Source organism: Aythya ferina (assembly GCF_964211825.1).
Source record: "Aythya ferina genome assembly, chromosome: 1".
NCBI classification, from domain to species: Eukaryota; Metazoa; Chordata; class Aves; order Anseriformes; family Anatidae; genus Aythya; species Aythya ferina.
The window spans coordinates 90,733,507-90,761,165 of record NC_140296.1 but is presented as its reverse complement, the minus strand read 5'-3'; the positions used below and the strand labels follow the sequence as shown (position 1 = coordinate 90,761,165).

Below are 27,659 nucleotides of genomic sequence, written 5' to 3'. Positions count from 1 at the left end.
CTGAATATGTGTATGCCAGTGTGATGAGAAAATTGACAAAGGTAGGTAGAGAATGAAGCTGCTTTCCCATGAAGAGAGGGAATTGCTAGCATTGGCTTATACTTTAAAATTCCTTCGTGCCAGCCCTTTAAAGAGAAGGATGAAGTCGCTTAACGGGTAACCAGTAGTGCTATATTTTAACTTTTTAACACATTTGATGAGAAATGAGTTTACCAGATTAGTAAAATGTATAGTAGGCCCAACTATGGAAATAATTGTATTTGTCTCTTACAAACTAATTTTTGTTATCACATATAGTTTTAAGGGTCTTAAGAGTTTGCTACAAAAAGAGGTTTACTTGCTTATATGCTGCTGCAGCAGTAACTGTATACTGCAAAGGATGTCAAGTCACGGAAGGAAAATCTGTGTTAAACAAAATACTTGAAAGTTAATTTTACAAACTACTGAACACTAGCAAGGAAATGAGCACTGTAAGGTAGCCCCTCGTCCTTCCTTTAACCAGTACATTTTTCTTCTCATGCAACTCTCGATTCCAGATAGCATATCTGCTGTCAATAAGACAATGACATTAATCACTTAAGTAAGTGTCTAAGCATTGTCCAAATTGGAACCCAAGATCTGGTGGAGCAGCTAGGGACTTCTATTAAAATAACCTTCCCATTTCCTCGGTGGGACTATTTTTCACTTACATTGAATTCACAGAAGTGCAGAAATTGTAAGATTTTTCTTTTGAGACATGAAAGAAAACTCTTTTTGTGGAAGAAGGAATTGTGTGTGCTACAGAAGTGCTTGGATGCAAAAGGGAGCCAGAATTAAATGACAACAGAACTGCTACTGCTCTCAGGCAAGGAGCAGACCCACTTAAATTGCATATTACCAATGCTCAGGAATAAGCCTGACCTGTGTTTAAATAGACTAACATTCTCTCTCACATCTCCACCTTAAGATCACCTTGATCTCACAGTTCTTAGAGATAAAAACGAGATGGCCAAAGCAGTCTTGTTTTCAAAGTAACTCTACAGTCAAATTGTTTAGGCGTTGTTATAGACTGCTTCTTATAGTGTGTCTCGTGTGACCATGTGCGGGTCAGTGTTAAGTGATGCCTGCCTCTGTGTTTTGGGAAAAAAAGAAAAAAAAAGTGACTTTGCTTTGCAGGAATATATATGCTGTGTGTGTGATGAATTTGTGCCTTTTATAACTGTAGCATTTTCTCAAGTGCCTCTGTGGTGACTGTCTCTATTGGGTTACATCTTAAGTTCCCTTTTCAATTGTATCTGCAGATATTTTTATCTGACAGCTGTAAACCTTTTTTTAACCTTAATTAGAATCAATAAATATTGTCATGTCACTTTACTGTTTGAGGTGTTTATGTTGTGGACACAGAACCTCCCTATCGATTTGGTTGTGATGGTGAGTATTATTTAGTAAAACAGCATTTCACATTTCATACCGAAGACAGTGAGATATCTTTAACTCTGTGAAGAAGGAAAACAACATTTGGCAGTAATTCTTCTTAACATATAGGTGGCCAACAGTCTTACACTGAAGAAGTATTTTTTATTGCTATAGGTGGGTTTGGAGTGTCTCCATCTGAACATGGGGAGAAACAGACCTTGTACCAAATACTATGTGGTGTAAATGTAAAAAAACTGGAAGGAAAGACAGGCAAAAAACATTGCCTTAATTTCATCCAGCAGCTCAGTATCAGTGCTAGAGAGAGAATCTCTTCCCAGCTGCAGTACAGCTCTTCATTTACCAGGACACAAATGAGGAGGGGCACATTTTGTAGCTGATGATAGGAGTCAAGGGTGGGAGGTACACAGCTGTAACCGAGGAACAAAGATGGCCTTGGGAAGAGACCTGTGCTTCACCAAAAGGTTGTCTATGAATACTGGGAAAAGCTTAACCATCCACATGAAAAACACATTGAAAGCATGCAGTGCTCTGTGTATGGGCTGAACTGTCAGTATTACTGACAAGTTATATAGGAACACCATGAAAGCAAATATCCTGCACTAATCCACTGTATGCTTTATAAAGCAAATGTCTGCAAATAAATGCATCAGAACCAACAATGCATTTCATGGGCCCTCAAAATGGTTAGCAAATGGTTGTAACTCTACAACATCGCTGCCTTGGGTCAAATTTAAACTCCTTCTTTAATTCTTTGCTCAAATGTATCCAGATTAATACAAAAATATATTTTTTGTAACATCTATGGCAGATACTAATATGGTTTCCTGAGAAACCAATTTAAAATCTCTCTCATTGCTTAGGAGAGGATAGAACAGCTACATGTTTGAAAATGATTTTACCAAACCATCCAAAACTTACTTTTAGTATGAGAATTGAGGTTTGGTCTTGGTGGGCATTCTCTGCATGTGAAGGGGAGAGATGGACTCCTTGCCTGGCAGCTCAGCCCATGCAAGGCTGGAGGAGGCCTATGAACACATCCTATTCTTGCTCTCGGTGGAGGACACCTAAATGGACCAAGTTTCCGGCTTCAGTATCTTGGTTCTGCACTTCAAATACATGGGAACATGGAATGAAATCAGTATAGGAGAAGGATTTTATACCCAATATGTGTGTTTCACTTGCTCTGCAAAGATATTAATAACAGATTTAGTTATTTTCAAGGAATATGTGATAACTACTCACCTAGTGAGCAATTCAGGAGCCGAAACAGTTGCCTGGTGATGTTCAGACATCTGAGGGCACCTTTTCTGGCCTTCAGCTGCTTCCTCAAAAGGCTGCAGGTCTTCCTGAGGCCTTGTGCCATCAACCAGCCATGTGTAGGTGGCACAGATGTGCTGTGGATATAAAGTAAGGCAGCTTCTACGTTCCACCAAATGCTGATGACAATTAGGCACTTAAATGCTTTGTTGGGATATTTAGCTTGGGAGAAATGCAAACAGGAATAATGTAGGTGCTGTGAAGCTTCTGTGATCCCAGTTAATGAACTGAATGTTAAGAGGTAGCTGCATATGCAGGATGTTAACACATAGCTACCCTCTGTAGAAAGGTTATACAATGATTTAGTTGGTCATTGGAAAGAAAAATAAAGGCATGGTATTCCAGTAAGCTAGGGTGTTTGTGGTGCTTGCTAGAAAAGCCATCAGTAGCTAAGTGCTAAGATAAGCTGTAAAAAAATACAACCGTGTAACAGGATTTGTAACTGATTTCCATTTGCATGATTTATACAGACAGCAGCAATAACCTATTCTGCAGCTGGACTAAGAAAAGCTCAAAAAAGAATTTTAAATAGCTCCGATAAATTGTAAAACATACATTAAAGATCTTGTCCATTGGGTCTTTACTTGGCATCATGCTAGCTCATCCCAGCTTTCCATTCTTCCTGGCACTGCTGAAAAAGGTAAACAATTGTTTTGAGCTTTTGCATCCACTGTAGGTTAACATCAGTCTTGCTGTGTTTTGACAGAATGTGAGAGAGACCTTTTCTGTTTTAGAAGTGATGAGCTGTTAGCTTTTACTCAGGTTTGTTTTTTGCTGTGCACATGGAATTTTCTGTTAGGAACTTTTACAGTCACTCTGTAGTGGAACTGCCCTAGTGAAATAATTACTACTCATCCAGCTCTATTTCATCTGGTGTCATCAGGTTCTGCAGACTCCAGCCCCATCTTTGCAGGGGAAAAAATTTCATCCGAGTCCAAGTGATCTGTTTATTTGACCTCTGGCAGAGTGGGGCAGAGCAAATGCATCCCAGCCTCTTCTGCACGTGGCCATATTGTCATTGAAAGCCAATGGTAACTTTTCAGGGTCTCGCTGGTGCCATTTCTGTAGCACAGAAGAGACTTGAAGAAGTGCTTGAGGACATGGTACCCAGCAGAAACAGCAGCCTTGGGCTCATTGGGTTTGTCAAATGGCTGCTGTCTAATGGCATTCAACACTGCAATCAAATATGCTCCGATGCTTAGGTGGGAATGAAGGGAGAAAAGGAAAGGTATTAATAATGCACTAAGGCATCCTTGTCAGCTCTCAGGCTGTTCACTAACAATTTGCATATGCTCCAAGTTGTAAGAAAACACTTTGCACAGCAGTGTTGCATTTAGCAGAAATTACATTATAATTTCAGATGTGGAAACTACTATTCCAGATCCAAGCTCCATTGGGCTGCGCAGTCATTATCTGAAACAATTGAAATGCGTGCTTGCACCTCATCAAAATCAAGGAGAGACATTGCTCCAGCCTGGGCACCCTCAAACAGAATGAGAATATTAAACTAAATTAGAAAGTGTGTTATTTCCCAATCACTTCTTTATGAGCTGGAGCTTGGCCAGAGTGCTTTCCAGAGGTGGCATATTTGAGCCACTGTCTCTGTCTATCCTGATAAAGTGCACTGCCCCGAAGTGATCCCTTCTCAGAGGAGGGGAGTGTTCAGATACATTTAGATCCGTGCTCATGCTTTTATTCCAGCTCCTTCATGCTGATGAGCAGCCGCAAAGACATAAGCGGCCCCTTTTGGGGAAGCCTCGAAGCTGGGGATCACTTGCATCCCTTTCCTTCAGTGTTTTGATTCCAGAGTTTTTGGTTACCCAACAGGACTTGTGAGAACATGCACAGAAACACCCACTGAGACCTTTCTGCTAAGCAAAGCTCCCAGATTTTCCTGTGAGGTGACAAACCGATGGGGTTATGCAGCCACCAGATGGCAGCCTTGATTTCAGCCTCGGCGGTGGCCAGCTTTCAGCACAGCTGTCTGCAGCTGGTGCTCATCAGGAGCTGTCCCCCTCAAACGCCAGGCTCTGCCTCCTCTCATTCACCGGATTTAGCTCATATTTGGATGAAAATGATGGCGTTCAGGCTATAATTGAAGGAGTTTTCGAGTGAATGGTCTGGACGTGGAAGGCCAAGCCCCAGCACAAGCAGTAATTACATCTTTTGCTTCCTTGTCAGTCCTAGAGGGAGGATGAGCTACCTGTCCTGCTGCACTGCACATGGTGGTGGAGCTTTTTCCTTTCCTAAGTCATGTGTTCTTCCGAGGGAAACACTTTTTTCCTTGCTACTCCTATATGTCCCAGGCTAGTCTGTCTCTACTATGTAAGAAAAAGCCAAAAGAAAATTTTTAAAAATGTAAAAAGAGGCAGACAGAGAACAGAAACTCAGAAGCCAAGAGCTACCAAAAAAAAAAAAAAAAAAAAAAAAGAACCGCAAATACAACTGGAGCTGAAAACATTGATTGCCAAGTGCAGGAGCTGAGTGGGAAAATAAAAAGTTACAGTTCACTAACAGCGAGCACATTTAATTTCCCCTTCTGGATTTTCACCAAGATGAAATTTGCTTTCTCTGTGTGTGTATGTGGAAAGTGACTCTTGCAAGGAACATTTACAAGCAAAATTGGTTGTTTCAAACAGCTTTGTGGAAGAGAAACAGTCCAAAAGGAAAAAGTGAAAAACCAACATAGATTATTTTTTCACAGAAAAGGACTCTCTGGATTTGTACATTTTTCTATTTGTTGGTGCTGCAGTTAGGAAATTAGAGCTGTGTTCTGTATAAAGCACACATAACCAGCATCCAGCTTGCCCATCGCATGGTTTGTAGCCAGAGGAAAGCACTTGGTGTTAAGCAGCAAACCTGATCAATAGGGCACTGGAACAGAGTGGCCAGAAACCTGCATGTTATAAGTGGGTAACATTGGGCACAGCCCTCTGGGCAGTATTTTTGTTCAAATATATAATGGTAATTCGTGCCTACAGTTGGAGGTGTGTTTGATCTGGGGAAGAAAGATCAAACAGCATGAAACTGGAGACTGGATCAAACACGAACTGGAAAGTCTCTCTGATGAATGACTATCAAAGAGACCAAGCTGAAGGCTGCAAGCACTTGCTTGTCCAGCCTGGATTTTAGACCTGGATGTGCTGCGTTTAGCATCCTGGGTGAAGGTGGGCTGACCTCCTCTTTGCCCCGTACAATGAGCATGGCTAGAGGGATGCTGCTCACACTGGTGGGAGGTTCACATCCCCCGAGCTGAAGCACACAGCCCCTGCAATCCAGTGCTTCATCCTTGTGAAGCTGGCACCTTCCCAGACCTCTCACATGGTGGGATTCCAGCCTCACGGGTCTGAGTTGCCAGCCCATCCTGCTCGGAGCTCCCCAGCCTCATGGGGCTGGTTGGTGGCAGCCAGGGAGGGGATGGCAAGGCCACCCTGCACAGGCAGGAGCTGCAGCCAAGAGGAGCAGGACTGAAAGGAGGTGAGCAGCAAGAGGTGGTTGGTGGCTTGCATGGGAGAGCTGGAGACTGACACCCAAACTGGGGGTTCTTGTGCCCTTAGAAATGTGCAAATGCAATTTAGGTACTTGGTGTGCTTGGTGTGCACCTTGGCTGCCCCATCTTTGCCTGTCTCTCCCATCTCACCCTTCGCTCAGAGAAGACAGAGCATCCCTCACATCTGCCACGGGGGTGCAGGGCTCTTCCTCCAACAAATGGTGCCCAAAGCACCCCCAGCCTCAAAGGGTTGTCAAAGACTTTCCCATCCCTTGGCCTGGTGAGATCTCCACTCCATTCCCAGTGAAAAGAGGTGTTTCCACGGTGTTTCATCCTTTTTAACGATGGCAACAGCTCGCTTCTTTGGGAGCTGTCAGTAGTGATTAACTCAGTCCCATTCTGCTTCAAAATTGGTTTAAGAAAGATGCCTGGCTGTTTAATATTTAAGCTAGATGTTTAATGTTTAAACAGGGAAATTGTTCTGATAGTCAAAAGAGGCATGAAAGCAGGTCTGTGATCTCTGACAGTCACAAACGTTGTCCTTTCCTGTAGCAGCACGGTGCCTGGGAGCTGCAGGAGTTTCAGAAATGCCAGTTTTAATCACTCTCTTTCATTTCATTCACCATTTACCGCTCCCACAGCAGTGAGACGTGCTCTTTTCCTGTGCAGAGAGGAACATTGTACCTGGCCCTCTTTGCCAGTGGTTCAGCTGGATTGCACTTGCATGTCAAAACCCAAACAAATTGCAATGGAAACGTGCAGGAGCGATGTGGAAAGCGAAGCTGGACAGTGTCAGGCCACGGGCGTATTGCATAGAAGCTGTTTATGGCCGTGAAATTCAGAAGAAAGCAGCAAAATGAATGGCTCTACCTGCCATAAATACATGTATGGGTGAATGTTTTGGAACAGGTATGAGCAATATTTTCCTGGTGGTGGGAATATTCCCAGGGGGAGCATGCATAGCAGTGCATAACCATTTTACAACGCTGAAGACGTCTCAGAAGACAGCCTGTGCTCCCCCCAGAAGCCTTGGGCTCACACTACAGCAATGCCAGGCTGCATGCACAGAGACAGTCCTGGTGCACAGGAACACCTGCATGGTAAGGGCTGGGTTAGGGGGAGAAAAAATGACCAGCTAATACCACAAAATCCAACATTGCTGCTTCCTATTGAAACTACTCTCTTCTTTTCAGTGGAGAAAGGAGCACAAAGTACATATATAAGTTCAAGGTAGATGTGAAAGCTGAAACTCAAAACATAGACAGTCTCATAAATAAACTGTCAGGTTTTCTTTCCCCCAGAGAAACTGGTAGGGGCTGTCTGATCCTCACGCAGCATGGTTGGGAACAATGAAGAAAGTAGCTCAGGAGATGCATACCAGCTGTACCTTTTATGTGTTGTGCTTGACTCCAACGCTCTGAGCACCTGCTCACATCTGAAAAGAGCCTGATGACAAGGGGCCACCTGAAGTTCTCCTTCCCTCTGGGAAGAGCTTCTGTTGTTAAGCCTGCTAGCACATAGGCTGAGATTGGTCTGCACTGAATTACAGGGTCTGCAAAGCTTTTGTACAAAAAAGTGAGAGGATATATGAAGGTAGTTGAAGAGATGGGCAGGAGTGACATCATCTTGCTGGGTACGTAGGTCTGTTTTATGTAAACTTTGTGTACACATACAGACCACGTTGAGCAGAGTGAGCGTTTGTTGGCTGCTGTATGTGATACATCCTGTGATTTAACACAGGTGCAGAGAAACCTTCCACAAACTCACAAAAAATGACACAAGAGAAAGAATATGAAGAAAAGTTTATAGAAGAGATCCTCTTATCAAGGTTTCAGGACTATTGAAAGGCACATTTCACTGATGTTGAATGACAATTGAGTCCATGGACACATACAATGGTCACATTTCATGGCAAAAAGACCGCATAATGACGGTACATTGTGAAACATATATTCTAGACTTCAGTTAACACTAAACTGATTATTTTAAGTGTGTCATGTACATAATAAGAGCGGAACAGGCAGATGCATCCAATTACTGTAATTTACAAGGCAGTAATTCAAGCCCCAAATATATTTCTCCTTATTGTAGGAAGGCAGTACGGAGTACGAGCGAAATGAGGGACAGTGAATTGACAGGGAGCCAGGAAACGGCTGATGTTCTGAAAATCTGCCAGCATCTGCTGCAAGTCAGAGGGGTTTCAACTTTGCTAATTCACTTCTTTCCACTTTAATAGACAGTGGCCAGCCTGGGTCAAATGCACTTGGGCCAGGAAGCGACTTGAGAGATGCTCTGTGGAAGAACTGCAGCAGCATGAGGCTCACTGCCCAAAGCACCTTTTGCAACCATAAAGTGTAGTTGCTCGTTCAGCAGCAGGTGGAACAAAGTCCATCCATGCTTCTCCTCTCGCTGTTTAGCGATCTACTTCATACTAATTATCTCCTTTCATCCCGCTCACAGTTAAGTTTCAGTTGTGATGATTAATAATTAATCAAATGCCTTTGGAAATTAATTTAGCAATTCTGTGTCTGATTGGCATGCTAATCTCTTGCGTGCAGCAGGGATGCTGCAGAAGTAACCTCAGATATTCTGAGACACTAACTGAGGTGAATACATAAGGGTACTTATTAACTCGTGTGGCAAAAAATAGAGCAGCAAGTGGAAATGAATGCATGATCCAAAACCTCTTTGCTTTTTGGAAAAGGTCCAATCTGCATTTTGTTTTCCCTATGTTAGGAATATAACATTGATATTAATGGGTCCAATCAAAACAAATGGACAAGGAAAAGGCAAATTTAAAAAATACCCCCCCAGTTGATTTAAGTTTGTTTTGCTGGTAGCAATTGCAGTAGATTTAATGCTTTAATTATGACACTAAAAAGAAAATCACAAGGAGAATACCTTTTGCCCTTTCCAGCTCACTTCATTCCAAAAATAACCCTCATCTGGTAAACGGGATGAAGAGTGAGTACTCAGCTTCAACTGGACATTTAGTCCACGCTAATTTCGAATTAATAGTCCCTTTTTATAGGCAAACAGCCCTGCAGCAGCCACAGAGGTGAAAAAAACAGTATTCCCAAGCAGACAGAGCAGTCCTGGCGCAGACGGCAGGTTCCTCTCCCAGAAGGTGGTGGTAAATGGTCGGGATGGGACGTCCTGGAGGAGAGAGGGATTTGTATGAACACAGGCTCTCCCTCACTGTGTGAGGGGTTGCAGTAAATGTCTCCCACTAGGCTGGGGAGATCACAAGTTTTTCTCAAGAGCCAGATAAGGTGAGGGAAGGTGTGTCATGGTTGTGAAACGTGTTTTGTGTTGGCCTGTAAGGCCACAGGACAGTCAAGGTGGAGCTACCTATGGGTCTTAGGTCATCCACCTCTTACGCAGAGGTAACAATACACCACGGACAAGTTGAAAAAATTAGTATTGTCAACACAAAAGGTAATTAAAATCTTGTAGAGGGACAGGTCCCACAGGAACCACCATCACAGAGACCGCAGCCCATCCAGGAGGTTCGCTCTTGTGGTGACAAGAAAGTTACTTACCTTTGACTCTGGCTCTGGCATCCAAATTTCATTTTCAGAGATCTTCCCCATACGGTGTAAAATCTAGAATTAAAATTGTTGGAACCACATGTGAAAAACCACACCAACTACTTTCTGGTTTGGAAAAACACAGCAAGTCAGAGCAAGCTGACACTGAGAAAAAGCATAACTATGACTAGCTGAACCAGAAAACGTGTAGCAATTTGTCTGCTTATATCAGCAAAGAGCGAAGGATGGAATTTTAATAGTTTGTGTAAAAATATGATAGCTGGTGATCAAATGGCTGTGTGTGGCTAACCAATGTTTTAAGAACACAAGGACAGTTTCACAGAGTCTTTCACCCTGTCTGTAAAAAGTAGGCCTTCACACAAAAATCCAAAGGAACTACAGCTTTTCCAGATGTTTATTTTTCTTCTGAGTACAAGTAAAAATGCTTTTTCACATGACATTTGAGAAATAGCATAGTCCCACGTGCTTGGGACACACAGCATGTTGGGAATGATGCTTCCTGAATCACAAACTAGAAAGAGGAGAGATTCAAGTCCTGGGTTTTCGAAGCATACTCTGATGAAGTTATCTCTTGGCTACACTTAGAACATACAAAGTTCATCGAGGTTTTTTTGACCATGGACTGGTTGTAAAAATCATGGAGGCTCTTGGGGGCAAATTAATGTCTCCAGAAGAGACAGCTAACTTTGTAACAGCTGCTCACAGGCACAGAGAAAATAAATGAGATATTAGGTTACTTAAAACAGAGCAAGCAATGAAGATTATAAGGTGAATTTGATACTCTGTCAAAGGAAAGCAAGGGGCTGATTTTCCATTATTTAACAACTCTGTGGCTCTGCCATACAGCAGTTTTAATTGTAATGTATACCCTTTAAAGATGTTTTTTTTCCCCTCCATCCAGACTGTTGTTAAGAGACTTTACTGTGACTGGGAACCCAGCCCAATGTGTGTCATTCTGAGATTTAGACATTATCAGAGCCACCCGTTATGGATTCATAAAGCCAAGCTCACTATATTCTCTGGTGAAAGGAGAAGCAGAAGGGATAGATCAAAAATCAAAATAATGCTCAGATTTCCAGATTGCTGCACAGGAAATAACCACACACATTTGTAATGTCTGAAATTGCTTTAAACAAACAAACAAACAAACAAACAAAAAACTGTGATTAATGTGATAGAAATTGTGGTGGAATATCTAAGGGATGCATTAGTTTGGAGGGTTTATTCATCTGGACATGAGCTATATAGCATGAGCTTTGTTTTAAGTCTCTAGTGCAGCAACATAATGTGTGATGTTCAGTTTCTTGTGAGATTTTGGCTGCACATTATTCAATAATAAACAAAGTAAAGTTTAAACAGTTTTTGAAGTTAAAAAAAGAAAGCCTTTGGCTCACTTTCCGTTCCAGGATTTTTCCCCACCAGTTCTAGGAACCCCAGCACAATTACAGTGTGTGATAGACCAAATGAGACCCTCCAAGCTGTACTTAATTCTTTTTAGCCTTTTAAAAGAGATGACCCAAGCCAACGGTCTGTACCTCTCTGGCTGCTCTCTCTCCTGCCTGCACGGCCCCCTCCATGTACCCGCTCCATTGGGTAGCCGTCTCCGTGCCAGCAAAGTAGATTCTGTCAGCTGGCTGGCGAATGATCCTTCAAAACAAATGGAGAATGTCAGATGACAAGTAATAAGAAGCTGATGATCCTTCTTAAAGCAATTCATTGGCTTTGATGGAGCACTCAACTTGGTTCCTCCAGAATCCCTGCAGACCAGGGCTGGGGAGCACAGTGCAACAAGATCTCCCTGCAAAACCACCCACCTGCCTCTCTGTGCACAAACACAAGATCTGAGAAAGAAAATCCAAGGGGTAAATCAGCTTCTGTGCAAAATAATACAAGCCTTATTTTAGTGCTGGGATAAGGGATAATCTTAACAGCCTCCAGAAATGCAGTGCAGCTGATAGGTTTATGTGTTCTGCATGGCAGCTTTGTTGTTATCCTGCTATTACAATGGGATGTGAATGATGTTTTCTCAGTGAGGGATCACCAATACCAGCTTCTCTTTAGGGTGTTGGACTTGCCTGGCTGCTTGCCAAAAGGGGCTGGCAGCTAAAGACATGCACATTTATGGATTTGCATCTGGCCCTGTAGGGTCATATAAACCAGCCCCTCAGCTGCACAAAGCTGCACAAGGATCCGGGTCAACTCAGCCATAGGGAGTGAGCTGCCTTTCCCAGAGAGGGACATGCTTGCTATAACAGTTCCCATCCAACATTCCACCCATGATGGGTGAGGCCAGAGACCCCACCCATGATGGGTGAGGCCAGAGACCTCACCCATCACTACCCAAGCTTTCAGTTTAGTTGATACAAAAACATCGGTGCATGGGATGACTGCTTCCCACTCGCATCTTGGCACAGAGACAGGGTGTAGCCCCACAATGGACAGTCTGAGGAGAACAAGCTAAAGAGCTCACACTGTCATGTGCCACATTATTTGCCTGGTCTTTGGTTTTGGATACGTGATTTGTCTATTTGTTCCCAATAGGTGCTGAACTGTGCTTTCCACAGTCTTTTCAGTGAAACACCACATATTAGTCGGTATTATTGAACATGTTCCTTTAGGAATACAGCAGTTCTGTGTGGGGAGGGCATTTTATGTCTTCCCCTGGTTATGTGATTCAATGGGCATTGTCAGAATCTGATGCTCCACCTACACAGTCAATGGAGACTCCTCCTGTGTCCAAGACGCATGTCCTCAAGGCCTCAGAAAGCATTAAAGGGTATAATGAAAACATGCAAATACTGCATAGTGGCAAATATTCTGAGTAGCCTGCCTTGTGGGGAAAGGTTTTGTAGCTGTAGCAGGTCCCTTTGTGACTGTGTTTTGTTTTCGTGAAAGTCACAAGAGAAACTGCTCTCATTAAAGTCGAAAGCAAGAGTCTTATTAGCTGGGTGCAGGGGAGCGGAAAGAGGGTTGGAGTTCCCCCAGAGTGCTACATGTCCTAAGTTTGTTGCACAAAGGGCATCATTGTAAATGAGTTGAGAAATGCAAAGTAGAAAGCAAAGCATTTTATGTTTTACCTTCCGTATGAATACATTATGCCAGGTGGGAAGTAGGCTGTGTAGCAACCCCCTGAATATTGTTCCATGGTCCAGTTCTTTTCTTCATAATGCACTGGCTGTAAGTATTAGCAAACATTAGAGAGTAAAACAGTGGCAAAGATACTGGATATAAAAGAAAGAAATAAACAAATTTCCTTTGAAGATGGAAAAAACAGGTTAAGGGTACAATGTCATATCATCTGATTAATGCTATCCATTAACAACAAACAAACATTTACAATTCTAGAGAAGCTCTATCCTCCCACAAAGAAATGCAGGACAAATTAAACCATGCACTGCCTTTTCTTTTCTTGCAAAGAGTGAGACTCCCAGGTCTTTTCTTCCTGTACTAGATGCTGCTGCCCTCACCTCTGGTGTACAGGTTCTATGGCACAACACAAAATTTTAGGTCCCAGGCTATTTGGCTTTATCCTCCAGAACAAAGTAGCAATGTTACCATACAACAAAGGTGAAAACAAATATTCATGTCTTACGTGTAATGCCTCTTCCATCTCCATTGCCTTGGCATATGACTCGCAGATTTTCTTCTTCCTATATGAGAACAAAAATATTCAGGAAAAAAAAAAAAAGTGGAAAAAGCCTCTAAGCTATTGCTCTTGATATTAAAAATAAAAAATAAATACATATTGCAGCACATTGGAAAGAAAGTTGTTTTTTGCTTTGCTTTTAAGTCTGATTTCCAGTTCTTATCTTAGTGTGCATATTCAAATGCTGAAGCATAACCGTGATACACAAAATGGACCCTGGAATGGGAAACGAAGGCCGATTTTGGCAATGAGCTCTAGAAAATAAATCTCTGTGCAGTTATTTTAGGATGTGGTGCCAATTCATTCTCCTGTTCACTGATGTAAGAGCAGAAGAGAAGTAATATAAATCAATGAAATCCTTACAGATTTACTACACCTGAGAACAAAATATGAGCCGGAGAATGCTACTCACATTCCTAAGCAGAACTCCTCTTTCACTTGCATGTATACTAAAATCACATTTAGAAAGTACTGTTTGTTCATATCACAGACTAATAGAGAAACCACACTGCTGTAAGCACGGAGGTTTAAAAATTTTGTTGCCCAGTCCGAATGTGAAAGACACCCACAACTCTGTCAGCGCTCCATCTCTCCCTGGGGTGAAGCATCATTCAGTGGGGTGCAGCTTGGGAACGTCTTCAGGAAAGTCTTATCAATGCACATGCAGAGCTGATAAGTCATAACATGGAAGCGCAGGCAGGAGTTCGAAACTCAGAAATAACCATAACTGCATGGATATTGGTGTTAGTGACTTGGCCAGTTTATGCTAAAATCTAAATTTTCACCCCGATTTCCAGCACTTGTAGTTGCACTGAGTATGTGCATATTTACACACACACACACACAAACCCACATACATGCCTGTGGGGAAGTATTCCAGACAACCGTTTTGTATCTAAAATATTTACAATTTCTTAACTCTTACCTCTCTTCCTTAGTGAGACTGGCCAGCTTAACAGCCTTCCTGGTAAGGATGAAACTGAAAAGAAAAATATGATACACAAATATCATACAATGTTGACACTCCAACTGATTTGCAAGATTTTGCTTGAAACAACTCTAAAAAAAAAGTTGGACAAAGCATTTTAATGGCATGTAATGGGCCTGACAGTTTTTCATATCCAATCCCTAAATTAAGTATAGGACGTGCAGGTGTAAGGCCCCTGTGGGATATCCTACATTCAACAAACTAGTCAGCATCGCCTTCCTTCTTATACTGAGTTCTTATCCAAAAAGTCTGAGACCCTGAGTTTTCTTGTGCTGTTGATGTCTCACAGGCAGCTGGCCATACCACTGTCCATGCTACTTGGTGTTAATATGTGCTGGTAGCCTGCTGCTCTGACAAACGCTGCACAGCACCATGGACCAGTCCTGTAAGAACTGTGCCTGATTTTTACTCAGCATGAAAGAAGCAAATCTGGTGACCAGTTCCTTTGACCTCAGTAGAAATACTTCTGGGATGAATTCGGTTCCTGCACTCCTTTAGAATGAAGCTGCAAGGAGAAATCCACAAGGAGAATGCAAGAAACCATTTGCCATTTGGAAGAGGTTTACCACTTGCAAGACGGAAGTTTTTAAGCCTTGAATATGCTCATAAGCATGTACAGTTTGGTAGAAGTGGCACGCTTTCCTTGCCAAACACTTCACAAGTGGTTGCTTGACATTTATATTGGCCTTTTTTGGCAGGTTCCCCTCAGATTACAGTGGAAACATTTGTAAAGATTGTTTGTTCATATTGGCTTAATTTCATTTTTAAAAGCCAATAAATGCTGCTACACATTTTGTCATCTGTTTGTCCAAACTCCAGCTCCTCTATTTTTTTTTTTTTTTATTTCCTCACTGAAGAATTCCGATTTCCTCACTGAGCAGCTGCTGCCTAACTTAACCACAAGCTGATGTTCTTTGCCCCTCCTCAGCTAGATGGGGAGAGGATGCAAACGATGATATCTTGGACAATTGCATTTTCATTTTGGCCTAGGTGTAAAATACAAGATCCTGACATAAGCAGAGTACAGGCTCATAAAACTCTCATAAAACTAGGTAAGTAAAGGATTTATTTCTAAATCTACTCAGCAGCAAAACACTGTGTGAATGCTTCAAACAAGCAAAGGTGAATTCAGCAACCCCTTCCCGACAATCACCATTGTATCAGGCTATTTGTAGCACAAGTTTCACATAAAAGCTTAAATGGACTAGAGAGGCACGAGGGGGCTGTTAGAAGTACTCTCCACCCTCTACTAGGGCTGTGGGAGTGGGCACCACTGATAGGATCTGTCCATTTTTCCTCTTCCTCCTCCTCCTCCTTCTCTCACTCCTTTATACAAAAAGAAATGCATATCTGTAAGTATGGGCTAGAAGCTCCTAACCCCATAATGGCAGGAAAAGATCCATCTGGTTTTGTGTCATCCATGGTTATTCCGATTGGGCATTCTTCATCCTCAATGAAGAGAGCAGCACTGCAACCTAAGGGGAGAAAAGAAAGCAAAATAATTGTCAGAGAGACCTGTTGATAATCTCTATACTGACAGCAGTGAACTGGGAAAACTATCAATAAAAGGAATTGCACAGTAATTCCTTGGTCACCAATAATAACTAGAAGTCTGTAACAGTCTTACCTCTCTTTCCTCTGACTCTGGGAAATTTTGTACACAGACTTATAAAAGTCGTATTTAAATTCCATTACTACTTAGTAAGGAATTTTTGTGGCTTGTTGCAAGTCCCTGTGGCTTTCTATATTGGGCTCAGTAAGCATTAAAAATAAATTGATTTAGCAAGAACTACAATGGTTCATTCCATAAGTAACTTTGGTTAAAACAACATCAGCAGCAACAAAACCCAATGTAATTATATCTGCTCACTGTGGGCTCAAATTTACAGTCTGTATTGATTTTATTGATGAGACGACTGTCATAAATGGTGTCCAGTAATGGTAATGCAGCATAAACATGGGTAATCCAATCTAGTATCACATCCTTGGCACCACCTACATGTTTCAGATGAACACACAAAAAATCCTGCACAGATAGAAATGTATAAACCTACCTGCATTTCTTTCTAATCCCATTTGGTGGTTGGCTTATGCCCTGAAACATGCAAAATTATATTCTTTCGATTAAGAAATATTCTCACCCAGTGCAACTTTCGGTGTCATTATATAGGAAGTGGAAACTAACCTGTTCATGCAAATAGCTCTAGAAATGGTAACTGATTTTTTGATCATTCTTTAACAGTTAAAGCTGAGAAAATTGTGATGTTGCAGTACTTGGAAAAATATCTCGAGTTAAACAAAAAGCTAACCTACTTTTCCCATTCCTCTGAGATACCAAGTCTGTAGAACAGAGGATTAAAAACAGGGAAAGGTCTCACTTACACCCAAAGATCTCACTGTCGTCTGCTGTAAATTCACTCTGGCTGCCCTAACTCTGTCTCAGCAGGGAGAATCAGGGACTTGCTGCTGCATGGCTGCTGTTTCTGTGCATTGCAGGTGGCCTCATAGCTTTCAGCAATACTTCCCAGGAAACCTGGCTTCTTCTATCAGGGAGCAGCTGGCAGCTCTGAGACTTGGGATCCTGCTGGGGTTTGAACTCTGCTTTGGGAAAAGGTGTATACTTAAGCTTGGACAAGGAGCTCTCCTTCCCAAAGAGCTTTTGCTTTTCTATGTGCTTAATTTGGGTGTTTTGCACATTTAATGCCCTCCTGGATTTATTCCCTGATAGACAGCAGAGCTTCAAAATTAGCATAGCACTGGGTTCCCAAGTCCTTCGCTTTCTCCACATACCTTTCTTCTGCCAGAAGGCTTCCTTGTAGTACATCATGCATTTTATGACAGACCCCATAGGCATACGCTGAATTAACTGGTTTCTCTTTGGTGGCAGTTCTGGGTTGTAATGGATCTTCGTTGTCAGGATGGGAGGGATAGCACTGATCACATACTTGCCCTGAAAAGTAAACCACAGTCAGCAGAGACAAGGCACTGCCTCACACTGGGGTTGCCCTGCAGGACACATTTGAAAGATGCTCTTATCCATCATTAAAGAGCTTTCCCACCCCTGACTTTCCTAATTGGCTTTCCCATACAGATATTTCCAGGTGGCCAGAAGAATTCTGCCATTTCAGAAAAAGAAGGTAAGGAAAATATGTTATTTTGTGATTATGTGATTCCTGACAGCTTTCTGAACACTACAGGACTACAGATGAAACCTGGCTGGAGACAGGTCAGGGAATGGGACAAGAAAGATCTTACAGCATAGGTAAAAGTGCCTTTTAATATTCCCAAGAAAATATGACCCTTTTTATTATAAAAAAATAAATAAATCACTCCATTGCATGTTCACAGTATTCTACTTCAGGACAGGCAACACTGGTGGTGATTTCAGCTTTCCTGAACATGCTCCTTTCCTCTCACAGGTCTGCATCTGACCAGAGTGACGAAGGATGCTCTGCTTCAGGGTTCAGGCTGACACTGAATCACTGCACTCACTGCTGCTCCAAGGAGTGCTGATACTGGCAGGGCCACTGAGTGCAGGAAGCCTGTCTGCTCTGACTAAGCTCAGCCAGCACAGAGGAAGAAGCCTGTGGTTTGACTTTGTGGCTAATAATCCCTGGGGGAGGGAGAGAGCCCCTCCTCAGCATATCCTCAGAGCAGTTCCTCTGTCAAACAGTCCCTTCCCTTTCTGCTAACTCTCTCTAAATATCCTCTGCACACTGCAGCTGATGAGATGGGTGTCTTGCAGGCGGTGGCTGAGCCCCACAAACCCTCCTTGCCCCTGCAGCAGGCTTGACTCTGCATTCAGAAGGGAGCTACTGTCACTGCATGGGATGGGGCTGAGCCTTGGCCTTTCGTATCTCGTGACAAGCTGACCTCACAAATCTTACTAACTGGGTTTGAAATGTTGCGTCCTTTTTTTTTTTCTTTTTTTTTTTTTTCCTGCAAACCACAAAATTCAATACAAACAGGAACCTTATTTTTCTTTATCTGAAAGAGTCTCAATGAGGAACTAAAATGTAAAACTACATAATCGCAAAAAAAGGTCAGATAGACAAAGCAGACTAATGACCAATTAGCAGAACACCAAGATGTGACCCAGCCATAAATAAATCTGCAAAGCAGGATTCACAGACTGTCCGGACAGTCTGAGAAATAGACACACACAAATAGGTACTTCCTGATTACATCTGGCTAAGAGCTACAGCAGATGTATTCACCCACTAAATGCATACTCTACTTTTATTTTAATCAAATTACCTCATATATTTCATGGTTTAGAGTCTCCACAATGACATTATCACCTGTCTGATCAATACGGACCACAGGTCTCTCCAGTTTAACTTTGCCTCCGAGGTGATCCTTTATTTTCTCTGATATCTGACCAGAACCCCCAATAAACTTCCTCTCCTAAAAAACAAACAGAAAAAAACAGAACAAAACAAAACAAAACAAACAAAAAAAAAAATCACAAGCATTAATCACAACGACATTGAACATGACTTCTGCTCATAATCAAGAAACTCCAGGACAAATGTACAAGTCCTAAGGATGCATAAAGTAGCCCAGACTTTCATAAAAGGTAAGACAGAAGCTTGAACCTCACTGGAGACTGATAGCTGAGACATTTTTACAATGGCTTTCTCAATTACCTGTCTTAGAGGCTCATGAAGCCCGCAGAATAAAGAAGTATAATGCAGCTATTTTAGCTAGAATAAACAAATCACCTCATTAAAAAGAAGTTTTTAGTATTTTAGCCATCACTGTGCTATCAAAACCCTCATGTGTGACAAAGATACCACCTTGCATCTGTACAGCTAAAGCCTTCTCAAGCTCAGAAGTAAGACAAATCTTTAACTGAGTCTGGCCTCGAGTGCAGCAGGCAATGAGCTTTATCTGTCCCTGGGAGGACACAGAGACAGTGTTGTCTGGAAAAAGCACAATTTGTGACACATATTTTTTGTGATGTCTGAGCAGAGGCCAATAGGAAGCACTAGCCCTCTTTTATCCATCAGCCACCATTGCTCTATCAAGCACCTCACTTTACATAGAAGATGCTGGTACAGGCAAGGAGGAAAGGAGCCACAAATTCTTGTGCTGAAATACTGAAATGACTGCCTGAAGAAGTTTTATAAGACTCATCATGGCTGCTAAGTCAGAAACACTTCTTTTTCTCAGCTGACTTTGATCAGGCAGAGGGAAGGAAGGCAGCAACCAAGGCAGCCTGACACACCCAGGCACAAAGAAAAGGAAGCGCTCTTCTCAGCCTAGCTTTCCCCTCTCCACGTCTTGTCTATCTAAGGGTATTTATTTTATTTTTAATCCTTACCACAACATCTAGCAGTTGCTGACATGGAACAGCAACTGTGGGTGAGAGGACCCTGTGGTGGAAGGCTCTTGGGTTTTACTCCTACCTGAAGGGCCTTTTGCTACCTACTTCCAACTCTTGGCATTAGAGACTTCCACAAAGAAAATAAAAAATGTCAGTATTTCAGTCTCAAGCACACTTGCTTTGAACTGTTGAAAACATTCAGATGTGGTAAGTATCCCATAGAAAACAAATTGGCACATAAAGGAGGAGGGGAAAAAAACCAAATCTGCAACAAAAGAACTATGTTGAAGTGAATGCAGGACAGAAAAATTAATTAAATTGTCCCAATTTATCCCACAGCCTAGCTAATGAAATTCCTCATTACACAGAGTTAGCTGAGTGGGCCATTCAGCCCCACGAGAACATAACTGTCTTTGGTGCCCCATAAACTTGGTGTTTTGTTCTCCTTTCATTAATTGCAGGAGTTTGGCGGGTACGACACTCCACTTGCTCTTTAAGGTTTCAAGGGGGGGAAAAATAGGAGACATTTTGTACCTGACCCCCATTGGTGACAGAGAATATCCTGGATGTGCCCCCACACTGCCTCACGTACCACAGGAACCAGAGAGCAGAGACTTCGTGCGGCTCAGACGTGACGTTGACATTCACAAAGAGGGTGGCAAATTCTTTACCAGCTCTGCATGAAACACAGGAGCAGAAACAGGTACTGAACAAATGTGGCTTCCTGATTGCTTTCATTATTTTTTCTTTATTATTCTCGATAAGGGCTGCTACCCCACTGTCAGAGAAGCCAAAATGATTTATATTTGCCTCATTTGTTAGCCTGGAGCTTGATTGTTTCAATGGTTATATCAGCGCCTCCCTTCCTTCCTTCCAAAGCATTTACCCATGCAGTTTGAAATCCTACTGATTTTACCTTAGTTATTTCTTTAAATACTTTCCCAGTCGCCATTCCTTTCATCAAAACAAATATTTTTCTCAACAGGAGAATGCATTTGGTAACCTGTTAGCGAACTTCTTCTGCATTTCTCCTCCACAGGGAGCTCATCAGGCACATCATTTCCAAGGTCTGATTGCTCTTCAGGGACTCAACTAGCCACACTGCTAAAACATTTCCCATCTCTGATATAACAGTGCTTTTGTAAGACCAAGAATCAGACACCATAAGTAACCCAGAAAAATCAAATTGTCAGTTATCGCCACAAATATAGGGGGAAGAACAGATGTCTAGTGAAGTAAATCCTCTGAACATAAACAGAGTTACACCAGCAGGAGGTGAGGACATTGCTATGTATGATCATTTGTTTCATTTGTAGCTACATATTACTAAAAGAATTGAAATTATTTTGCAAAGACAGCAAAAGGTCTTTGATTTAGATGAAGCTTCATAAAACCACATGGATTTATAACCATCTCCTAAAGGAAGCAACTTTGCAAGTTGTCCAGGCTAAAATATATAACTTTTAAACTTTTACAAACTAATTTCCCTAGGCATGAAGTCCAGTCACCTTTATTACATTAGCAAGAATATGAACACATAGAGCACACAATAGCCCTCTGTAACAGTCCTAAAAGCATTGAGATGCACAATTTCTGTTGCTTGAGAAATATGAAGAGTCTTCAGGATTAGTAATGGTTGATCTGTGGCACATGACAAATTACTCTTACATTGCAATCTTGACCCAAGTCATATAGAAAATGTTGTAAAAAAGCTTTTCCATTTAGGGTGGTACCGTTTTTAACTATGTTTAGAAAAATCTGGCTTGGCTTGAAGATTTAAAATGGCTTTTTGAACATGTTTCAGCTGAGTGTGTCCATTAAAATTGGAGTGGTGTCCATTAAAACTGGAGTGCCAGAAAGCCACCAGCAGTAGAAGCAGTCTTGCAGACAAACATGTTCCCACGGAGATCACTATAAACGCAGTTTTGCTTATACTTCGCTGACTTCCTGACTAAGAGGAACAGTAAAAGCTAGAAAAGGAAGAGCCAGTGCACTTGAAACAGAAAGGGTAGCTCAAAGTGACTGAGTTTGCAGAGAAATGGCTCATGAAATTTATTGTAAAGAAAACTGCAGTGCATCAGAGAGCAAGAGAAAGTCCAAACTGCTGCATATTGTATCTCACAGAGCCCGAGTAAGATTTAACCCCGCAAAATCCTTTCAAATGGAAAGTTTTGGTTAGGAAGCTGCAAGCACAGTGCTAAACCACAGTCAGCATGAAAAGGCAAACAGAGCACAGCCAAACAGATAAGATGCTGAATGCAAGGGAGGAGAGAAGTACAGAGAAGCACTGGGGCCAGAACAGCAAGCAGGGATACAGGTGCTAGCATGACTGTGCTTCTCTTTGCCTAATAAATAGAATTTATTGAAAAAGGAAATGAAGAAAAGAGTATTTCCAGCTGTTGTTGCCCCATACTGAACATTGTTCTTTTTTCCTATTCATATAGTGGGCTCCTTCATAGACGTATGAAATACACCGCACATTTTTTAAGCAATAGATCACCTGGGTCCCTGATGCTGAAAACTAGGGGAGACATTCTGTTGGACAAATGAGGAAGAACTGTTGGGTAATGCAAAGGTGAAGGGCACCCTTGGTTGCATGAGACTGTGGAGTCAAAGATCCTGAGAGGAGTAAGACAAACACTAGGATTACAACCCTGAACTTTGGAAGAGTGGATTTTAGCTTCCTCAAGGACCTGCTTGGCAGAATCCCATGGGAAACTACCCTGTAGGGCAAAGGGGCCCAGCAGAGCTGGCTGACACTCAAGGACAGCCTCCTGAGAGCACAAGGATGGTGCTCTGCGATGGCAGAGAGTTGAGCAAGCGTGGCAAAAGGCCAGCAGGGATGAAGACAAAGTTCCTGGCCAGGCCCAGGCATAAAACAGCAAGAGAGGTGAAGGGCAACAAGAAGGCCTTCTTTCTCTCCAAGGGTTAAGGCAGACACACACTATAATTACATAGGAGACAACATGGCCAAGAGTCAGAGGACATTATTCCTCAGCTCCTAGCCTGCCATCAGGCTGGGGAAGCCCCTTCTCTTTCTGCCTCCATTTCTATGCCTACAGGTGACTTCAATTCATATTTACAAAGTATAGTTATTTATGTGTTGCTTTCCCTAAAGACAAGAAAAGGCATGTTCTCACCTGAATTAAGTAGAAATATGGTGAGAAGAGCACACGCTGTCACTCCCATGTATGTGGGCCTGCAGGGGCAAACCTCAGGTTTCTCCAGCATCTTTAATCACATCTGCCAGCCAACACAAGCACTGTGTCCTACCCTGTCATCCACAGGCCCTCACCCAGCACCTAACAACAGTCCATCAAAAAGATCAATCTCATCTCAAACATCTCCTGCTCTCTCATCTCCTTTGTATATTCTGCTGTCTCTCATCCTAAACCTAAGCACTTTGGGTGAGATGCCATACATTTCTCTCATGCTTGCACAGCACCTTACTCTGTGGGTATGGGGTGAGTGAAGGGGGGTCAAAGGCACTAAAACAACTGATGATAATAAAGCTTAGCCAGCTCAAGTCACTGGTAACTACTTCTTTATGCTTTGTGGATGGCAAACTCTTAAGTACTCAAAAATGCTTTGGAAGACTTAGCTACTGGAAGAAATAGCTGCTGGTTTATGCCACTGTGATCTGTACGTATGCTCAAAGTAGATGTTCATACGCTAATCTTTTCTGCTAGTCCCTCATAGCAGAAACACTAACCACACTGAAGACCACAGGAATTTTCCCAGAAGATTTCATGTCACACAGTGACTCTTCTCAACTCCTCTGTGAAGACTTTTTCCAAACATCTAGTAATTTTCATTCCTCTTTGAGTCTGTCATAATTTTGCAGCCCCCTTTTTTTTTGTTACACTAAGAAGAACTATTCTTTTTATTTCCTCCATAGCTCTGAATAAAAAGTAACAATTGCTTATCTTGCTTTACCTGGGATACAGTGTTACAGCAGTATGAACTTTAAATGCATTCAATGTACTGTCCACTGTACATTTATTTTTTCTACTATGTCACTATCTATCATATGTTACCGTCATTGCCTTTGTCGATATGAACCGCATTTCATCAACTTGAGACATTTCTCAGGCTCCACAAGGTTTTTGCTGTCCCTCCTTGCCATGGGTACTTGGCTCAACAGAGATTTGATTATGCCCCATCTGAAGTCAATTGGAACATGAGAAAGCTCTCCACAAGAAGGCTTCATGCAGCTGTACTCCAGAATTTGCTAGGGACCCACTGTCATTCTGCATTTGGATTTCAGAATGAATGAAGAGTTACGTACTTGGTCCAGCAAGTCTTATTTATTAGCTCTTTCATGGTCATTTTGTCCCACTCTTCTGCATGTGGAGCATCCCATGGTGCTTCAAGAGGAATCTAGAGACAGAGGCAAATTATTCAATAAATTATTCAGCACTTTATCATTGCCAGGTCATAGCTAGTTTGTATCATTGCCAGGTCCCAGCATGAATCCCCAGGGGCTACTTTTTGTACACAGAGAGATCTGAAGTTGTACTACTTGAATTTTTGAGGCATTTGCTATTTAAGAAATTTAGAAATAAAATTACTCCAAAGAAAAATCAGAGCTCAGCTTGGCAAGCAACAAAGATGGCCCATCCATCCTCTAAAAGGCTTGAGCAGGGGAAGGGGAAAAAATCTTTCTACACCCTGCCAGAGAAGAAAACTATAACCAACACAGATTTACTTACGGTGACATGAGCTCTATAGGTAATTGGTGCAATTTACAGAACCTACCTCTTTTCCAAGTTTGTCCAGGGTCCTCCAGAAGTTATTGTAATCCAGATAAACGAAGGGATTCCACGTTGAAGGGCGAATACCCACGAAGTGGCGTGACTTTCCCTAAAACAACAACACAAGCAACTGAAACAACAGAGCATACCTGCATTAGTCAAGAACAGAGAAATCCCAAAGTTGTCACATGGTCAAACTTCTGGCCCAAAAGACCTAAATTCAAGCCTCTTTTTTTTTCCCTGCATACACGTATAAGCAGTGGAATGCATGAATCTAAGTATGAAGGAAAAAAAAAAAAAAACAGTTCACCTGACAATGCTGTTGGTTTTTCATTTGGGGTGGGAGAGTACATTTGTTCTGAGCAGATTCTGTCAACTTCTGGGCTAAGGAGTCTGAAGCAATGGACAAGGTGATATTCCTTGTTCCTAAGTATTCTTCTTTATTATATGTGAATGAATGTAGTGTTCACCCACCTGCTCTAATGTGCATCCTAAAATTTGCATGGGTTTAAAATTGCATGCATTTTAGATTTTCAGACTATCTAGCTGCCCTTATGATATGTAGCACCTTTAAAAATATATATATAACTCTTTATTGTTCCAAGTGCCTTGAGAGAAAATTAGCCTCCAAAAAATTATTTTGCCAAAAAGAAAGTATTTGGCTGCAGAAAAAAAATTCTGTACAATTGTAAAAATAGTTCCAATAATTACAGTGTGTATGACACATAGCAGCAACAGGAATAGAGACTGTTTGCAGATAATCCTGTGATATAAAGATAAGTGAGACAATCTAACAGCGGCTGGTTCTCTCTGATAACTTTAATCTGAAAGAGGACTGGATGAGCGGGCAACATTTTCTCTTATTAAATTGCTTTGAACTTTCTCCCATGTAAGTCAATGGCAAATTTCTCAACAGATCTCTTACGTTTGCTTTTCTAGGTGTGTCATAAGTTTGCATGAGGCCATGTGGCAGGATGCAGTGAATGAGCTGGACCATGGCAGGTAGGAGCTGTGGTGTTATGCCACGTGTAACACATTTTTTAGTGCAATGCATACACCGTGCTGCACCCACGGGTGGGATTCCCAGGCCAAGCGAGAGGCTGCAGTGCTACAAGTGCATGAGGTGCAGACCCAGGGGCAGGAGGAAATGAAGCTGGAGCCAACAGTGCCATCTCCACACTTGGTGTGAGATGATTTATCCATGTTCCCCAATGATAATTTTGTATGTGTTCACAGCTTGATAACTGACACAGTGATAATTGTCTACGTGTATATGTACAGCTTTCTGATATTCTTCAGAACATTTTTCTGCAAAGATGGCAAGAAAATAAAAGATGTAAGGTGAAACTCAGAATACTGAACAGAATACTGAACTCCCCATCCTCATAGACAGCAGCACCAAACACGCTCTCCAGTGTGCTCTAGGCACAGCAACCTCTGGGCTGAGCAAAGCACAAGGCTGTGATCCCACATTCAGAGACAAGAGCTTAAAGGTTTGCTTTTAATTTTCAACAGATGTTGAGTTTTCTGTTCAAGTCACTAGGAGGACTCTGGAGGTAGTTGGTTGCCTCTGGGTTTCTGGGTATATGTAAATTGGAGGGAGAGGTTCCTCCAGCCTTCTTCAGGTGCATGTGTGCATGCAAAACACAGTCCTGCCATGGCAAGAACAGAGAACATGCTCCTACAAACTACAAGTAAGGGAATCCTCTGCATGATACTGCCTCTTCCTTTTCCTGGAGCAGTATGCCATTATGTCACTGTGCGTTCAGCCTTAGAAGAGCAGACCAAAAAATGCATGCAGAGTGATAAACTGCTTGCTTGCAGCTTTTACTGTCATAAACTGATGTTGTATCAAGCATGGTAATCTTCACGCAAAGCTGTAATATATCATTAATATTTTTCTTCTTATTGCACAACATTTTGTTTTTCAAAAAGATCATTGCATACCACTCCTTCAGAGCTTATTTATTGCTACCCTTCTTATTCTTGTCAGGGATGCAGGTGCCAACAATGTGTCTTCCTTTATGTGCTTTAAAACTAATAATCCTGCCCTTAAGCAGAGACGAGGTGCAGTACTGTCAGGCCACCTAACAACAGGTGAAGACGAGTTATTACTGAGGTCTTGTGACAGCGATATTGCAAGGGAAAAGATAAACCCTCAGTTCAAGGCTATTTTCTTCAGTTTAAAAAACTTTCCTCTTTTCAGTAAGACTTCTGTCCATTCAGCTTGTTGAAAGAGTGACTGTGCTGGAACTGAGTGGTGTAACTTGAAAACGCCTCTCCTGTCCTTGGCTTACTTAACTCAAAAAAAAAAAAAAAAAAAATAAAATAAAAATCAGCACTTATTTTAATAGAAAGTCAAACAAAGTAATTTCTTCTAAGAATCCTCTCTTCCTTTTTTTTTTTTTTTTTTTTTTTCCCCCAGCCAAACCTACATCAGCCCAGAACATCAAAACATTAGCCCAAGAAAATCTCTCTCAGTAACTTTATGATGGGGTTTGTGCCAAAACATTTTTCCAGCTCCCAGTATTTACTCTACCATGTTAAACAGCTCCAGGTTCAGAAACTCCCAGACTATCCTGATTGCTGCAGATTTTTCCCTGCTGAGGCAGGGAGAACCTGCCCACTGCCTGGCTGCCTCATGTCTTCGTCCACATTTTCCAGCACTATGCTAGCTTTAAATCAGCATGACCCCAATCTGTTGAGAACTTATCAAGAAAACTTATGATAAAAAAATACTCCCACTTCTTTGGTCAATGGCATAGCCCAGGAGGATCAACAGGAAAATGTATTTTAACCACTCAGAACTAGCAATTTTCTACTGATGATAAATACAGTCTAAACCAGCATTACTTACTGGTCTCTTCAGCATGTAAAACCATAACTTTAGTAGGATTCAAGATCAAGGGTGGGAAAACCTTGAAAAATACAATGCCAACAGACCTGGAAGTGGCTAAATCAGAATTTATAGAGCCTGAAATAGTTCACAGGCATGGCATCTCCTTGTGTAGGGGTCTGGATCTGTAACAGGTTGGAGTGGATCAGACAAAAGTCCCAATCTAAGACATTCCAGCAGAGAAGTTCCCATTGTCCACCAGACAGACAGATTGACTGCCTTGGTTGTATCAGTTTTTCAGCCCTCTCTCTTGAACAAGTATTTCCACAGAA

General features: G+C 42.0%; 1 protein-coding gene across 1 annotated transcript in view; it reads right to left on the bottom strand.

Moving 5' to 3' along the window:
- Nucleotides 1-8,010: 8,010 nt before the first annotated feature.
- Nucleotides 8,011-27,659, bottom strand: part of LOC311429707 (amine oxidase [flavin-containing] A-like) — a 38,721-nt gene continuing 19,072 nt past the window's right edge. The window contains exons 4-15 of the mRNA XM_084505864.1: nt 24,496-24,600; nt 24,026-24,117; nt 20,272-20,413; nt 18,666-18,815; nt 17,199-17,358; nt 15,787-15,883; nt 14,346-14,399; nt 13,367-13,424; nt 12,852-12,949; nt 11,310-11,421; nt 9,766-9,828; nt 8,011-9,379 (exon numbers count right to left, since the gene is read on the bottom strand). Coding sequence (XP_084361990.1) covers nt 9,224-9,379; nt 9,766-9,828; nt 11,310-11,421; nt 12,852-12,949; nt 13,367-13,424; nt 14,346-14,399; nt 15,787-15,883; nt 17,199-17,358; nt 18,666-18,815; nt 20,272-20,413; nt 24,026-24,117; nt 24,496-24,600 — 1,287 coding nt within the window. The 3' untranslated portion in view covers nt 8,011-9,223. The remainder of the gene's footprint in view (nt 9,380-9,765; nt 9,829-11,309; nt 11,422-12,851; nt 12,950-13,366; nt 13,425-14,345; nt 14,400-15,786; nt 15,884-17,198; nt 17,359-18,665; nt 18,816-20,271; nt 20,414-24,025; nt 24,118-24,495; nt 24,601-27,659) is intronic.